The 17,541-nt window shown below is 50.6% G+C and overlaps 1 protein-coding gene across 2 annotated transcripts in view; it reads left to right on the top strand.

Moving 5' to 3' along the window:
- The window catches only part of gli3 (GLI family zinc finger 3), a 66,993-nt gene that overhangs the window by 43,364 nt on the left and 6,088 nt on the right, over positions 1-17,541 (top strand). For both annotated transcript variants that reach the window (XM_077624393.1, XM_077624392.1), the window contains 7 exons: positions 6,478-6,689; positions 8,912-9,064; positions 11,056-11,257; positions 12,871-13,093; positions 13,461-13,574; positions 14,218-14,358; positions 17,386-17,535. In XM_077624393.1, coding sequence (XP_077480519.1) covers positions 6,478-6,689; positions 8,912-9,064; positions 11,056-11,257; positions 12,871-13,093; positions 13,461-13,574; positions 14,218-14,358; positions 17,386-17,535 — 1,195 coding nt within the window. The remainder of the gene's footprint in view (positions 1-6,477; positions 6,690-8,911; positions 9,065-11,055; positions 11,258-12,870; positions 13,094-13,460; positions 13,575-14,217; positions 14,359-17,385; positions 17,536-17,541) is intronic.

The raw sequence follows: 17,541 nt of genomic DNA, 5'->3' as shown, positions 1-17,541 counted from the left end.
ACTTTATCAAGTTTAATATTAAAGTCGCTCCGGGGGCTACTTTAGCGAAGCCGGGAGATTGGGTTTTGCTCTACTCCTTTTCTTTGTACAGAATAAGACAAAAAAGACACTTTTTAATCCCATTTGGCTGAATTTGGTCTGGGCTTCTCCCGGTCTTAGTCTCGTCTCGGTCTTTGGATCTCTAGGTCTTGGATTGCCTTGATCTTGTCTCGTTGCGGTCTTGGTTTTACTCACTCTGGTCTTAATCTTTTTTTTTTTTTGTCCCGGTCGTGGTCTTGGATTTTCTCCATCTTGATTTTCTGGATCTTGTCCCAGTCTAGTCTAGATTTCTCCCAAATCTTGCCCTTTCCCCAGTCTCGACCCCCAAAGCGCTGATTTCGGACCCCGAAGGAATCGCTGCAAACTTTGACGATAGACCGCCATCCCCTCCTTGTCGAAAGTCAAGAGAGGCGACCCCTCGGCGGGGGTCCCCGCACCCCCCGCCGCCACTTTTGTCGCGGGGCCGAGGGCCCTCCTTTTACGGCGCGACCCCGGAAAAGACGGCCCGAGCGGGCGCGCCGTCGCCTAGCGACCGCCGGCAACAATGGCGACCATTTGCGCAGTCAACGAGCGGCATCAGAGGCCGGTCGGCGGGGGGTGGGGGGGCGCCGGGTGCTGGTGGTGCTGGTGCAGGGGAGGGAGGGGGGCACATGCCCGGACTCTTGTTGAGTGGACCGCAAACACAAAAGCTTCTTATTGACTGAGCTGCCTTTTGACCCAGTGTGGATTTAGGAGATAATTACTCGCAATGAGTCAATGAAAGAAAGCGGGGGGCTCTCAAAGCGGGGGCTCTCAAAGCGGGGGCTCTCAAAGCGGGGGCTCTCAAAGCGGGGGGCCTACAGCTGTACTTTTCAATTATTGATCGCAAAATCATTGGGCGGGCACCGTGACGGCCCATCGTTGCGTTCAACTCCTTGACGTTTCGGATTTGACGGCCAATTGAATTTTCTCGAGTGAGATCAAAATATAGCGAGCTGGAAATGTTGGTATATTCTCAGTAAAAGTATGTTGTATTTGTAGTAAGAAGTATTTGGCTGCCATTGACATCAACTCCATTAAGAATGGCACTTTAGGGATCATGTTCCACTGCCAATGTCCAATCCTTTTTGACCGGGAGGTCCGGCAGCGATCGTGGCTGTATTGTCAAAACATCGCAGATTTTCTACCAGAATACGCGAAGCCAGCAGCCATTGTTAAAAAGTCGGAGCACCCTTCATTGAAGAAGTGCAAAAGCAAACAAATGCAACCACGTCGGACTTTTCCGAAGCACTTTTCACAACAGACGCTTTCCAAAAAGGACCCAAAAAACCCAGAAACAAAACAGCAAGTTATTTTCTGCCCGTCTGGACCGTTTTTTTACTTGGACGCTGTTTGTTCAGCTGCGGGACCGAACGCCGGAGCCCCTCCAAAGCGGCAAAAAAAAGACTAATCCTTGTTATTTTATTCATTTTTGTGGCCTCATTGACTTTTAGGCCTGTTATTTTCAAGCGCAATGCAAATATTCCACCTTGCCGAGCAAAAAAAAGGGGGAATTTTGCATTCCGATGCCTCATGTGGCGGGCAAGTAGCACCACCCCCTCCCAACTTTGACGCCTAACGTCCTTTTTTTTTTTTTTCAAGGATACGCGCCTTGTTTTGTTATTTACATAAACTGTTGTCAGGGCGCCCAATCTGCGCTCGGAGGAGCGGCGCCTGGCATAAAGAGCGCATCCTTATCTCGGCTAACCCCCCTTTCGGTACGGATGGGTGCGCTCGCGAACGTTTGTAAGGAAGGACGCGCGGCGGCGGAAGACAATAGCGAGACAAAAGGCGCTCGGCTACTTTTTGTCGGAGAGAGAAAAATTGCTTTTTTGCTTGTTTGGGTTGAATTCAGTGCCGAGTGCTATTGTGCGTCTTTCTTTTGTACGCCGGCGTCAATTGCAACGGAGAAAAGTGAATTTTTTGCCGGAAAAAGTTCGGTTGAGAGAAAAAAATACAAAGTTTTGGTATTTAAAAAAAATATTCCTGACTTTTTTTGTATTTTATCGGAATAGTGCCATCATAAAATAGCAAATTCATTCTAGAAACCATCGCTGCCGGCCCTCCCAGTCAGTTGCACCGGAATTTTTGTCGTAAAAAGTTTGGTCGAGAAAAAAAATACAAAGTTTTGGCATTTCAAAAAAATGATTCCTGACTTTTTTTTTGTATTTTATCGGAATAGTACCATCATAAAATTGCAAATTCATTCAAGAAACCATCGCTGCTGAACCTGCCAATCAAAAAAGATGATCTCAGCTAATGTATATTTAAAAAAAAAAAGACTTTTTTTTTTACCCACAATTCCGATTTCAAATTGTATTTGACTTTTCTGAAAGCTCCCCCAAGAGAGGGGAAAAAAAAAAGTTTGAACACCCCCGGCCTACACCAAGACAGTTTACGGCAGGTCGTCTTTAGGTGGCGCTGTTGCGTCCGCCGGTTCTCCGTCTGAGGGGGGGGGGGGGGGGGGGCAAAAGGACTGTCTGTTTGGGACAGGCTCTGTCCATGATTAATGGTGTTTATTCTTGACGGAAGCCTCCCTTTATTTATCTGCATTGCAGCCCGGCCGATACTATCGCTCACTTGAATGAAAAATATTCAGTCATAGCAATTTTGCAGTATAATTGAGTAGAGTCACTTGCCTTCACCATGGCGCGCCTGGCGTCCCCCCCCCTTCGCCGCCACCCCCCCTTTCCCGGTCCTCGGCGGCCGGCTCTCGGAGCTTCTATCTGGCAGCCTTATCGTCGCCGCGGTAATTTTTCGCGCCGCGTTTGTTTGATATGGAGAGGCCGGCTTGAGCCGCATTTGACATAAAGCCTCTTCAATTTTCAGCGGGGGGAAGGAGAAGGGGAGAGGGGGTCTTCGAGAAAGTTCGGCAGCGGCGGCGCTCTGAAAATGCGGGATTTAGAGAGAAAGGAGATAAATATATGGGGCAGATTGGAGCTGCTCTATTAGATGCGCTACTTTTTTTTCCTTTTTCTTTTTGGAGCAACATTTCAGGACCTTAAATGGAGTTGAATGTGATTTTGGGGGGGGGTGGAAAAAGGGGGCAGCGCGAGGGGGGGGGGTCTTGCAGGTTCTGGCGTTGAATGTGGGAGGGGTCACGTGCGCCATTTTAATTAGTCGATCACTATATATATAAATTACAGTATAAGGGAAAAAGTTTTTCCATTTTTTATTCTGAATTGAACATTTTTTACAGTGTTTTGCCCTTTTTTTGTTTGCTTTTTAATTAAAAATAATATTTACCATTTCGACTAGTACTAAAACAAAGGAAAATAATGCCATCCACCTCAATATTTCCACATATTTAACCCTTGACGGCGCTAGACGACCCATCCATTGGATGATCGGACGCCATTAGACGTCCGTCATTGTCACCGAGCAATATTTGTAAGACAACATTACTATTGCGGCTATTACCAACCAGATTTATTATATTCCTAATCTGTAAATGCTGGCAATGACATCAAGTAAAGCGTCATTTATAGGTACATTAATCAAAGGAGGGCTCTAACATTCATCCCATGTTTGTCGCACATTAGCGGATTAGCCTTTTTTCCAGTCATTTATCCCCAGCAATTGACGTTTGAGGTCTCCATTTACGGCACGACGGAGGTGCGCGGCTGAGGGCCACTGATAACGGAGAACCCCCCCGCCCCAATCCCCCCCGGAAAAAAAATTCCATCCCCTTTCTCGTACGAAACGAATGACAAGAAAAAATCGAAATGAAATGTCTTTTTTTCTGAACTCTGTCAACAGTGGTCAGTGTTTTTGAGAATAACAGGAAGGAAATGGCCCAGAATCATCAGGAAATCAACTGAAAGTGAAACCAAAATGCCCTGAAATGGGGCCAACAGGAAGTGACCCGGAAGTGACCCGACGCCAACGGAAAGTCACTCAATGACAGGAAGTGAAAAAAAAGTAAAAGTCCGGAGAATTCCAACAAATGTAATGATGGAATTGCCCCAGAACGAACAGGAAGTGACTCAGAAATGACCTAAAGGCACCAGGAAATGATGTAAAAGAAGCGAGTGAGCCCAAAATGATGAGTTTTTTTTCCCTCCAGCCTCGCTCAAGTTTGACGCCAGCTCTCCATGTTTTTATCCGCCTGAATTTTGACTGCTTTCACAGCAGCCAAAATGGATTTGCGGCGCGTTAAGATGGCCGCCTTATCAGATGGGACGTCCGTTTGCGCTGATAGCGGCAAAAAGACCACGACCGTTACATTCAAAATGCGGAGACAATGTTTGGGGGACGCTTTCTTTGACTTGTGCCATGTTGGCAAAATAACTTCAGTTTATAGTACTTCAAATATAGCATCAATACAAAAAAAATTCCAGTGTCTATCCAAATTATAAAAATACAAAATAACAAATCTATTAGGAATCCACACTATATAAATATTGCCCCAAAAGTTTTACTGTCAAAATAACTGTATACAATGTCATTATATAGTATGACATATTTGTTTTTGGTTTTGATATTGAAGCAATCCAATTTGGGGAAATTTCCAAAGCCAACTTCTGGTCCCGCCCCCCCTCCGTTTAGCACTTTCCCGCGCTACGGCGCCCCCGCGGTGTCGGCCCCGGCCCGATGATGAAATATCAAGCGGCGCCGCTTGACGTTTTATTAGTCCAACAAGATGGATGAAAATAAGGCGGCTTTTCGCGCCCTTGTCCATCCTTCCCCGCTCACGCTAGCTAGCAAGTGTGTATTAAGAGCGGTGATGGATTTCACGGCGCAAAAGGCAACATATCATTCCCGTCTCGTACCTATATTTGGTTCACGTAAGGAAGGAAGCCCGCTGTAAAAAAAAAAAAAAAAAAAAAAAAATCTAAATAAAAAAAAAAACGCCTAATTCCTTTGACGTGACCGGAGGGGGAAAGTCGGCATTTGCTGTAATTTGCCTTTCATGTTGCCTCAGTAGATTTGTTTTTGTTCTTATCTCGCCAGCCGCAATGAGCCTTGATTGCGGCGTGGAGAAAAAAAACGCCACGGGAAACTTAAAAGCCGCCGTGGTCCGTGCTTTTCCACCGTAAGTCACCCAGAAATAACCTCACATCAACAGGAAGTGACCTGAAACAGCCCCCCATCAACAGGAAGTGACGGGGAAATGATCTCAAATCAAAAGAAAAGGTTCCACCGTGCCCAAGAGGTCACCCCACCACGTCCAAATATGCACCCAACGCGAGTCAAAAGTCGACAAGTAGCGAGCTGTACCCGACGGGAAGCGACCAATGAACCGCAAGTGACCTCAAATGAACGGGAAACGATCCAAGTCACCGAGCGTGGGGACCAAAAAGAACCACCGTTGACCCAAAATGGCCGCCATGGACAAGGATAGACTTTTAAAGCAGGAGCATTGGCCGCGAATGCTTATCTTTCAGTGCCATTGATGGCCCAATTGATTTGACCCTCTACAAAGATTGACGCCCCCGACACAGAAGCCCCGCCCCCCACCCTGACAACGTCTAGGAAAGAGTTAGTAACGCACACGTGGAATCCATTTCCTTCCCCACGGCTCAAAGTGGCGTCTTTTACGACCCGCCGTGTAAGCGCCGCGGGATGTTGTTTTTAGGAAAAATGCCAATGGTTGGATTCGGTGGGTTCAATTTCTATTATTTTTTTACAGCGTCCAGAATTCAAACCGATCACAATGTATTAAAGATAATGACGCTTTCAATTTCCGTCCATCCGGATCAACGTGTCTTTCCCGAAAAAAAATAACGTCTCCGTGCGCAATTCCGTCTTTTTCCCGTCGACAGTCCACCTGACCTAACGGCCTTGAAGGCACCGCCACGGGCCCCTCGGGCTAATTAAAGAAAGGCGCCGTTAGCCGGCTAGCCGGCGCCGTTGTCATTCCTGAGCTCTTTCATTAGCCGGGCTCGGCGGTGGGATGGCGGCTCGTAATTGGACCGTCGCGCCCGGCCTCCTTCCGAGGTCCCGGGTCAAGGCGGGGCAAAGTCTCGGGCTGGCCGGCCGGACCCGGCAACGCGGCCCCCGGTCCCCTCGGGGTCTCCGGCGGGAGGAGACGGGGGGGGGGGGGGGGGGGGTGAGACGGGGGGGGGGGGGTGAGACGGGGGGGGGGGCCTAATTCGCTCTAATCTCTGGGCCCGTTAATACGCGGCTGATATGTGGATTTGTCCAAATCCTCCGGGAAAGGCCGTCATTAGGAAGTTTCCGTCCCCTCCTAGCCAATTACGGCGGGGGGAACTTTTGTCCGCTTTTATTCGGCACTTCAAAAAGAGGAAGGATAAAAAAATAAGATTGAAAATGGCCTGGCCAGGACCGGAAACTTGGATTTGGATTGATTTAATAATCCATTGAACTAAAAAAATGTGGCAGTGATTTTCCAGGCAGACAAAAGATGGAAAGACCATTGATTGGCTGTTGATTTGCTCTCTTTGTCGCCCCCCGCAGGCCTCCGTCGCTGGCGGGCAGCCCGGCCTTCTCGGACATCTCCCTCATTCGCATCTCGCCGCAACGGAACCCGTCGGCGGGGGCCGAGTCGCCCTTCCACCCGTCGCACCCGTACATCAACCCCTACGTGGACTACCTGCGCTCCCTGCAGCCGCTGGCCAGCCCTTCCATCTCCGTGCTGTCGGCCACCAGAGGCCTCAGCCCCGCCGACGGTGAGCGCAACCTTTTCTTACTTTCATTGGCCAATCGAATGCGGATATCCGCTTCAGAAAATGAATGATTGCCTTTATTGTCACTACACAACTACGACTTTGCTAACATTGGCGAGCTACGATTAGCCATCGGGCTAATTCCTGCTCACGAAAACCGACCGGCTCCTCAAGTTCGAGTCCGGAATTGCTTATCCGTTAGATTTGATCGGCGTCACGTTCGCATTCGTCATTTTGAGGGTGGAAAAATCCGCCACGAGTCATTCGTCAATCATTGGAGCTCGTTTTATTTGACCGTAGTCCTTGCACTAGAAGTCGCATTGGACTAGAAGTCGCATTTAAAAGAGACAAAAGAGAAGAAGATTGTTGGGGAGATAACTCCTAAACCATTTGACATCATTATGATGCTCTATTTTTAGTTCTTTACAATAACCACTTCTGTTTGGCGCCCGTTTCGTAGCATTTTCATGCTAATGAGATCTGTAATCGACAGTCTCCTTAATTAACCCATCGCCGGCTTTGGCGCGCTTGCCATGTGAGCAAGGCGCCTTCTCATTGGACGGCGTTTGAAAGGCGTTCAATGAATCACGGGGTCTAATGAAGATTAAAATGTGGGTGGGTGGGATTATCTGCGTTAATCCCGCCTCGTCTCTTCCTGATTTTCAGCATTTGCTAACCTTTAAAAAAAAAACGACAAAAACGGAACTTCTATTTGTGGAAGAGACGATGTCATTTTTCGGGCGAGGTCAAAGGTCACAGAGGTCGAATGAAATTTAGCCAGAACGAATTAAGGGATTTTTATCAAAAAAAAAATATCTCAATGATTTTTCCCCATATATTTTTCATTTCCATGGACAGTCTTTTGTTTAAACAAGTATACTTTCAATCATTAAGACTTTATTTTATTTTGTAATCATTTTAATTTTCACTGGTCAACTTTTTCCTGCTTTTTTTTTGACCATTTCCTGAGGTTCCTTCGGGAAACAAACGGCTCGTTTTATTTGCGAAAGTGCAGAAGAAGGTTGCGCGCCGCCGCCACGTAAGCTTGCCGAGTCAGGACGCGCGAGCGACGACGCCCTCGGGCCGTGCCGCCCGTGCCAACGTTTCTTATTCGGGAACCCCGAGCCAAGCGCTTCTCTTCTCTTCTTTTCTCCTCTTTTTTTTTGCTCTTTCTCCCGCGTTTGCCTTCCCCCGAATGGGCCACATTACGGCTCAATGCAAATGCAAAGCCGGGGCGGAACCGCCCAGACAATCCAGCGACTCCCCACTTCCACCGGGGACATAATACCCAGATCAAATTAATTTAGCATCTCCCCCCCTCCCCACACCCCCCACACCCCCCGTCTTCCACCGCCATTCAGCCCATCGCATGCCGAAAATCTCATCCATTCCGGAGAGCCGTCGGGGGCGCGTTGAACCCTGCGCTTCTCGACGCGTTCCCATTCGCCGTCCAAAAAGCGCCGTGTTATTTGCATGAGGGAAAGCCAGCGGTGCCAGATGTTTATTTTTAGGCGGCGGTTGGAGGACTTACGGCACGCCGCGGCGAGGGGGGGGGGGAACGCTCGGAAAGTGAATGGGCGCCGGGGGGAGGGGGAGGGGTGGCGTCGCCACCGAGGCGAGCTACGTCGCCAACGTGCCGCAGATCCAGGCGGGAAGATTTAGGCCTTTTGTTTATTTTTCCGCAGCCGGCGTTTAAGGAAGCGCTCGCCTATCTGCGCACGGCAGACGCAAACATTCGCCCAACGCGTGCCAACGTACGCCGGCCTAGCGTACGTAGCGGGCTAACGACGGCTAACCAATGGCTAAATCGTACACGGATTGCGAAAGAAAAGATTTTAGTGCCGGTTGGCTGATGTCGCATTGAAAATATTCATTCATTTTCTGAACCGGTTATTCTCACAAGGGTGGTAGGGGGTGCTGGAGCCTATCCTAGACAACCTGAGCCAATCGCAGGGCACAACGACAACAAATCGTAGCAAAGGGCGATCTCAAGTGTTCCACCAGCTAGCCTAGCATGCATGTTTTTTGGATGAGGGAGTACTGCGGAGTACCCGGAGAAAACCCACGCAAGCTCAGGTAGAACATGCAAATTCCACACAGGAGGGGTTCGAACCAACGACCCCGGAACTGCGAGGCGGACACGCTCACCGCCCATAAAATTTGATTAAGAATATAAAAGTGGCATTCAAATGTGTTTTTGTATTTTTCCCCATGTTGTCTCATAGTGCCACACGCCGGCCTGACGCCCGCCGAGTACTACCACCAGATGGCGCTCCTGGCGGGCCACCGCAGCCCCTACTCGGATCTGCTGCCGTCGGTGGCCAACGCCGCCAACTCCGCCGGAGCCCTCCACATGGAGTACCTCCAAGCCATGGACGGTAAGCGCGCCGTCTCCCGTTCGTTTTTGTCCGCCATTATCGCCCGGGCGGGATGGCTGCGAATGAGGGATTTCAAACGGGCCGGGTCGGAGCTTTGATGGCGAGCCGCAAAAGTCATTAAAAGTGGGCCAACTGGCCCGCCTATCGGGGAATTAATTGCGTCCCGCCATTCGCCGTGCCGGAAATCCTTTCTTCTTTGTCACTTTTTTAAGATGAATGGGGGTGGGGGGTGCAAACAATTAGGGGCGCTTTTACGTGGCTCTTTGCTTAAAAGCGCCTCGTGATCCCCGCCGCTAATAAAGCGGACGTGATCATCTGGACTACGGCGTAATTACCTTCCGTGGGAGGCGAGCCCGAGAAACAATGGTGCGTTCTCACCGCCTAATGATCATATCGCCATATTACGTCTGGATTTAATGCCGGATTTCTTCTTGATTTTTTTTTAATCATCACCAAGTTAGCCGACGAAAACGAACATCGCACTAAATATCTTTAATGGCTCGATGATATTGAATTGTTGAACCTCAGAATGATGTTTTGAATATAACCGCCTTTTTGTCGTTGTAATCTGCGGCAAAAACATGGGTCGCTTTTGTCAAAATCAGATGTAAATCCATCATAAAATAAACCGGGCTTGGCCTACCTGTCAATCAATGAAATAACATGACCACAGTTAGATTTTAGCTTCTTTTGGATCATTATTCTAAAAACCGATTCAACCAAATAAAAATAGAGATAATAAAAGAAATGTATTTTTTTTTTTTTTTCAATCAGCTGTAGAATACCGGCTATTTTTTAATTATCAAATTATAGTTCATTTCATTATGGACTTCAATTCTAATATCAATTTCAAATGATCCATTGCTCAATTCCAGAAAAGGCACTGCTGGGATTTGAACCCGGGATTGCCTGTTTACGAGACAGGCAAATTACCCTCTTCAAAACAAAATAACTGGACTACCTTACTTTTCTTTTTTTATGCTTCACAATTCAACCATAAGAAGCGAGTTAACCATAAACTTCAAATCCTGGTTTTCGAACCCAGAATCTCCTGTTTACGAGCCGCAGCGCCCTCCGATGAACTCGGATAAATCACCATCCCCGCAGAATCTTTGCCGTGACGGTGAGAGACACCTTACAGTTTGCGGGGGGGGGGGGGGGGGGCGGAAACCGCGGGTCGGCGAAAGGCCCCGCGGGACGGATGTTTATTAGCGTAGCGGCAAAATGATGAATCGGCCTCACGCCGGGACGGGGACGGCCACTCGGGCGTCCCCTCTTGATTTATGGACGGCCGCTCGGCTCGCGCGGCGTTAGCGTCCGTCTCCGTCGACCGCGGTCCACGAGACGGTCGTACTTCCGAGAGACTTTGCGGACGCCGGCGCGCCGACTCGGGCGACGGGCGCGCGCCGATTAACATGTGAATGGGGGAGCGTTCCGTAATCGTCGGATGTGTCAAACCCAGAGACGGAGCGTTTACATTTGCGAGATGGATGGATTGCGGAGGACGGAAGCACGGGGGCGGTGGCGGCGGTTGCGGTGGGGGGGGAGGCGGGGCCATCGCCTCGCCTCGCGTAAGCCGTCCGCTTTTGTTTTGTCTTTTGTCAAACAATTCCAAATGTTTTATTTGCGAGCCTGGAGTCACAAAGTCATTGTGTCACAAAGTGGCGCATCCCCTGGGTGCGCCCCCCCCACCCCCCCGCCGACTCCGCCCCCTCCCGCCGTTGTTCGCCGTCTTGTTTGTGACATCGGCGCGTGAAAAGACAACAAAAGTCGTGTTTTAATCTCCACCCGTGGCTCTTTGTGCGCGCGGGGAGAATGGCGCCCGCCTTTTTTTTTTACCCGTTTTTTTTTTCCGGCTACGGCGATGGCGTCTGAATGAGGAGTCAAATTGGACGGCGAGACGTATTAGCCTACGCCGCCGGGGCGTTGGGGCTCACGTGAAATGGCGGTGGAACTGTTGTATGAACTTTGCGTGGGTTTCCTTCGGGCAGGTTCTCGCTTCTCCAGCCCCAGGCTGGCGTCGCGGCCCAGCAGGAAGCGTCCGCTGCCCATCTCGCCGCTGTCGGACCACAGCTTGGACCTGCAGACCATGATCCGCAACTCGCCCAACTCGCTGGTCACCATGCTCAACAACTCGCGCTCCAGCTCCTCCACCAGCGGATCCTACGGCCACCTGTCGGCCGGCGCCATCAGGTAAGCCCCGCTCGGCCATTTGGTCACCGGACTTTTGGTCGCCGGGAAGGTTATTGATAATTACCATTTAAAATTGTTGCTCAAATTCCCTAAATACAAACTGCAAATTATTATTTAGTCATACCTAATGCCCTAGTAATTATTAGGCTAAAAGCTCCAAATTTCCCCGACTTTTATTGTTTTTTTGTTGGAGAACTTGTTAAGACCCTGACGGACGTCGCTTCTTAAAGGGACAGCGCATGTACATACAAACTCTTGTACATTCACATGTGGGCTCAATGAAACTGCTCATGGCCATTGTTGGCTTTTTTAAATGCGTAAACTGTGTTGTCTTACCTTGTTTTGTCGCCGGTCTTTTGGGTGTCGGTCTTTTGGTCGCCGGTCTTTTGGTCGCCGGTTGTTTGGGTCTGGGCGATCAAATATCCGCGACCAAACATCTGGCGACCAAAAGTCCGGCGACCAAACGTCCGGTCGCGGCCGCCGCCGTCCTGGCCGTTGGCAGAAACGCTGGTAAATCAGACCGTTGGACCGGAGATAACTTTGGACGAATGGGAAGGGTGGTAAACCCGCACGTGTCGGATGCTCGTGGGTGGAAAGCCAGCCTCCCCGGGCGGCCGGTGTCAGTCACCCCGTCGGCCAACGAAAAGGAGATAGAAGGGAAGATCCACGGCCCCACCCGTGGTCATTGATCAGCGACCCGCGGCGGCAGGAGCCCGATCCATCACGGCGCCGCCGCATTGACAGGAGCCAAATAGGCCCAAGCGCCGCGCTTATGAGTGATATGACAAGCCGACGGGGCCCCCAAATGCGTCTGGGCCCATCGATTTCCTCCGCGCCGCAAATACGATCGGCAGACTTATGAGCCGTGGAGGGCGAGAAGCGTCACGATGAATGGACCGATGCGCCAACGCCAAGACCGTGTTTGTCTTTCTGAAAATGTTTGTCTTTTGCCACGAAGAGGACATGACATACAATGTCCAGTTCAAGAAGTAACGTGAAAGGCCGTTCAGAATTCAGCCTAGCTTGCCGTAAAGGCAAAAAGGCATTCGTAGTTGCGTTTAGTAGTATGATCATTTTGATCAAAATCCTGTTGTTTTGAGCCAGGGGTGGCAGACTCGGTCGGGTTGGTTGGCGGGCTGCTTTAACGTCAACTTGATTTCACGTGGGTCGGACCATTTTAGATATAATATTTAGATTTTCTTTTTTATAAATTGATTAAAAGAACTGAATTAAAAGCTCTGAATATTCCGTTTTTTATAGATCTAAAACAATGTTTATTTGAGCTTTTTTTAAAATATATTTTTAGATTTTACAAAATGATTTTTGAACTAAAAACAAAAAAAATGGATTAAAAAATGACAATGATTGCTTTAAAAGGGGGAAAATCAGGAAATGTAATATACATCTATACTCTTCACTTGAATTTGATCCTAAAACAGAAAGTCGGCACTCATGATTGACTTTCCCGGGCCACACAAAATGATGCGGCGGGCCAGATTTGGCCCCCGGGCCGCCACTTTGACACGCGGCGGGCCAGATTTGGCCCCCGGGCCGCCACTTTAACACATGTTTTGAGCCATCTGTAAAATTTTCCCCTGTTTCCTCCGTTTCAGCCCCGCCTTGAGCTTCGCCTACCCGCCGACGCCGGTGGCCCTGCACGTGCACCAGCAGCTGATGGGGCGACAGCCGGGCGTGGTGGGCTCGGCCTTCGGCCACAGCCCGCCCCTCATCCACCCCACGCCGGCTTTCGTGGCGCAGAGACCCGTCTCCGGCTTCGCGTCCGCCTCCGGGCCGCCCGCCGGCGACCGCTCGGCCGTCTCGGGCGACTACTCGCAGGTGATCCATGCTTCCTTTCTCTCATTTGATTAATTTTTCTACACCGGTACGGATCTGTCCTCTGGTACTTTGAGCCACCCGCGGCCATTCATCACGGCGGGGGACGCGGCGCCGCGGCGTCCTCCCTCCCGGGACTCCCCCGACGGCGCCCGGCGGCGTGGGGCTTGTTAGCACGCCGTCCCGCCGCTCGCTCCATTAATCACGAGGGGCGATTGACGCGGATGGATGGATGCGAAGGGCTTTTAGCGGGCTTTACCTAGATGTGCGGGCCCACGCTTCCGGGCCGTATTCCATCTTTATTAGCGCCGCCCCGCAGCGGGCGGAATATCGAACGGGCCGGGTAATGACGTGGGCTTCTCGCGCGCAGGCCAAACCCACCAGCGAGTCGGCGGTGAGCAGCACCGGCGACCCCATGCACCACAAGCGCTCCAAAATGAAGCCCGAGGAGGAGATGCCCAGCCCGGGCGCGCTAACTTTACAGGTACGGCTACGCTACAATAGGCACACTATGCATTTGTCTCGATGTACACTGGCAATAAAGTTTTCAATTCAATACGCGCCGTCAACAACTTTCTACCGAGGTCAGCGGGACTCAAAAGAGGATTTTGAATTGAATTGAATGCTATTATTGTCATTTTTAAAGCTTCAACACAAAGTACACAAATAACAACAACAAACAAACTGTCAAATTAATAATCTATAAATAAGTAGTCCACAAGATGACAAAGTAGGGAAGTGCACAAATAACAACAAGAAACAAAAAAACAAACAAATCAATTAATAATGATAATAATAATAATAATAATAAACAAATAATCAATAAAAAAAGTAGTCATAAAATCAATAAATAGGTAGTTGTTAACATAAGATGAATTGTGTTTGGATGTGGGTGGAAAATATGTTTTTCCAAATAAAAAGGCCAGAATTAGCCAAGCCATGTATAGGAATGTTTTCGTCTGATTTTATAGTCAAGTTTGATGACGTTGTGGATGGAAAATATTTTTTTTCAATTGTTTAAAGAGCGAACCTACAACATTTGGTAGGATTTTCACTTTTTTTAATTGCGATTTGTCGTTGGAAAAATACGCTGCGTTTGGAATTGAGTGATTTTTGGGCTCTGGCAGGATCACCCCGACGGCATGACGTTGGTGAAGGAGGAGGGCGACAAGGACGAAGGCAAGCACGAACCCGAGGTGGTCTACGAGACAAACTGCCATTGGGAGAGCTGCTGCCGCGAGTTCGATACCCAGGAGCAGCTTGTCCAGGTAAAACAAACCCCAAAAATTGCCTTTTTCCCCCCTCTTTTTCACTTTTAACGTCGATATAAAAATGGCTACTATTTTCCCGTAGATAAAGTACTGCGCAGTGACTGCTGGGATATAGAGTTCTTAATACACCCAGTTCTTCAATACAGTTAGTACGACTCGTACAGTGTTTGTAAGGTTTTTTGGGGTTTGTAAGGGGAATCATAATCATTTATAAGGGCAGTTATCGGCAGAGGTTGACAGGTATGTACGATGCGCGAATAGTCGTGAAAATACGGTACTTGCTTTTAACAAAGAGGATTTGGACCAATCGGAACGACCCGTCAAGTAAGGAACGACTTCATTTTGTCCGGCGAGCGGGCCCCCCCTCGACCGACCCGGCGCGACCGCTCGTTCCGGTCGTCTTTTCCAAGACGATAAGCCTCGGTATTGCAACGTTTCTCCGACGGGAGATCTTTCTCTCGCCCGTCAATCTCCGGAGCGGGAGGCGGGCCTTCAAAGCCATGGGCGCCGCGCCGCGCCGCGTCGCGCCGGCCCTCCCAAAGGTGTTTCTGTAGATTGGAGTCTCCTTTGTGAGGTGGCCAGCCGATCAAACGGAGAAAGCCTCCCCCGCCAGCCTGTCTACTCCTTCTCCGTCTTGACACGCCAATGGCGCCGCTCACCTCTATCTATAATTGATATCCTCACCTGCGAGCCGCCCGTCCGTCTTTGAAGGGCGACGAGGATTTGACAACTTCTTGCGCCGCTTTCTGACGGCGGGGAAGGCTCCGAGTGGGGGGGGAGAGGGGCTCGCTCGCTCGCTCGCTTAAGTTTGTCGGGGGCGCCGAATCGCACCGGGTGGCCTACCGCCATCCTCTCCAAATTTTCGCTCCCGTTTCAAATGGATCGGCCAATGAAGACACGCCTTCTTCATCTGCCCGTCAAAATGGCACCAAAATGTTTTTCGCGCCCGGTGGCCGTTGTTTTTCGCTTTTTTCAAATTCTCATTTCCCCGCAGATGTCGTTAAAAGTGGTCGGGTCGGCGCGAATTAGACGACGCCACCAGGCGCTCTTATCGCCATCCCGCCGCCCCTCCTCGCCACCGCCGTACTCCTTCATCCATCTTGGCAGTAATAGGATAAGTCAAGTATTTGGACCACATCGCCCCCCCCACCACTCACAAGCCTGCCTGCAGGGGTGTCGAAGAGGGGGTGGTCGGGTTGATTGGTTGGAGGGGCGGGGGGGGGGGATTTCCATATAAGCAAACAATAGAGCGCCCCCTTCTTTCCCTCCCCCCGCGTTTGTCTTGTGAATTTGCTGGAGGGCGAGAATAGAAGATAAAAAAGGAAAAGTAGGATAGAGAGAAGACCTCCACCAAGGCCAAACAAAGGCAATTTGGAGGCGTCCCAAGTTGGATTTAGTCAGAAAAAAGCCTCCAACTATGTGTCGCACTCCACAAAAATGATGTCCTAATCAGCAAAATGGTGACGTCAAATGTTCCTGGGGGAATGTAGGGCTTTTTTGGAGACAATTTATAACATTTAAAAAAAAAACCTCCCCAAAATAGTGCGTACAACCATTTTTTACCTGCCCGGCAACCAGCGTCCAATCCATAATCATCGATTTGCCGTCAATATTTGGCGCCCATCGGTGGCATTGGCGATAGCCGTTTGCCTCCCCCCCAAAAAACGCAATAGCCCCGCCCCCCTTTTTCTAACTGCAGGCGCTGGCCTTTAATTGGTAAAATGCTGATTTTTTTTTTCGATGGGGAGAAGGATTAGGCCGCTTATCGGCGCCCAGTATCTCGCCCGCCGCCAGATGAAAAGAGCGCGCCGAATTCCACTTGCCGACGGCGGCCGCCTCCCTGGCGACCCCCTCACTTCCTTCCTTCCTTGCTAACGCGCACGCACACTTTTGCCGTCTTTTCGCGCTTTTCCAACAAAGCGCTTTGCCGAGTGACATCACCAAAGAGCGTATGATTTATTAGGCGCCCGTTTGATAAAAGCTAAACCACATTGCGGGCCAGTGGCGGTCGGGGGGAGGGCTTTGTAAACATTCTCCCGCGGCCCACCGACGCCCCGTCGTTCCATCCTTCCTTTTTCCCATCCGGTCGCGGGGTGCCGGAGCCGATCCCCGGTAGCTGAGGGCGACATCCAGGCAACTCCTTGAATTTGTTGCCAGCTAATCGCTAAAAAACAACCGCACACGCTAGGTAGGGACAATTTAGTCAAAAAAAGGCAGACTGCACCCCAGACTGGTCGCCAGTCCGCAATGACTGACGACCATTCGCACTCGCAATCATCCCTCCAGCGACCGGGATTCCAACCCATGCTTGCAAAAGTCAGGCCAGTGAGCCACTCTTTTTTCTGCTTCATTTTAGGTCAGTTTACAAAGAAACTACGTTTGACGATAAATCCGGACTCCAGAACAAGTGTCAGTGTGCGACCACGGCGCCCCCCCCTTCCTCCCCCAAACGCGCTCCTTGTCAGCCGCCTCCCCTCTAAATCCATCTTGGTGGCGTTTTTACACTGGCGGTCCGATAAGCTGGCAGGGGGAAGACGAATAAGCGCGGCGGGGCCGCTATCAGCACCTGTTTGTCGATGTCGCGGCGTCCGCTCGGCACGGAGATTATCGATCCAATAAGAATTGCCATTAGCTTTCCCCTCTCGTCGGCTCATGCATCACATCCGTCAAGCGCCTCCTGCCTCGGCGGGTACGCCGCCGCGTATCCGTCCGCCGCCGCCGCCGCGCCGTCCCTCCGTCGCCCTCGGGAGGATATCGAGCGGCCGGCCGACAGGGCGATCGGTCGCCCCGGGGATCCCCCCCACCACCACTCCCACCCCCGGCAAATCGGCGGCTAAAGGGCCCCCGACCGAGGAGATCAATCTCCGGGGCAAAGAGGGGGGGGAAGCGATGAGCGGCTCGGCTAACGCTCATCGACCACACGATCATTTTCCACGGGATTGCTCTGGAAAATATTTTCAAAAGTGCCTGCCCGGCTAGACGAATGGCCGCAGAAAGTTGCTTAAATCGCGCGGATGTTTGCAGCACATCAACAACGACCACATCCACGGCGAGAAGAAGGAGTTTGTGTGTCGCTGGGAGGAGTGCTCCAGGGAACAGAAGCCCTTCAAGGCCCAGTACATGCTGGTGGTCCACATGCGGCGCCACACCGGCGAGAAGCCTCACAAGTGCACGGTAAGG

The sequence above is a fragment of the Stigmatopora argus genome, chromosome 17 (assembly GCF_051989625.1).
Source record: "Stigmatopora argus isolate UIUO_Sarg chromosome 17, RoL_Sarg_1.0, whole genome shotgun sequence".
NCBI classification, from domain to species: Eukaryota; Metazoa; Chordata; class Actinopteri; order Syngnathiformes; family Syngnathidae; genus Stigmatopora; species Stigmatopora argus.
This window is presented reverse-complemented; position numbering and strand designations above follow the sequence as displayed.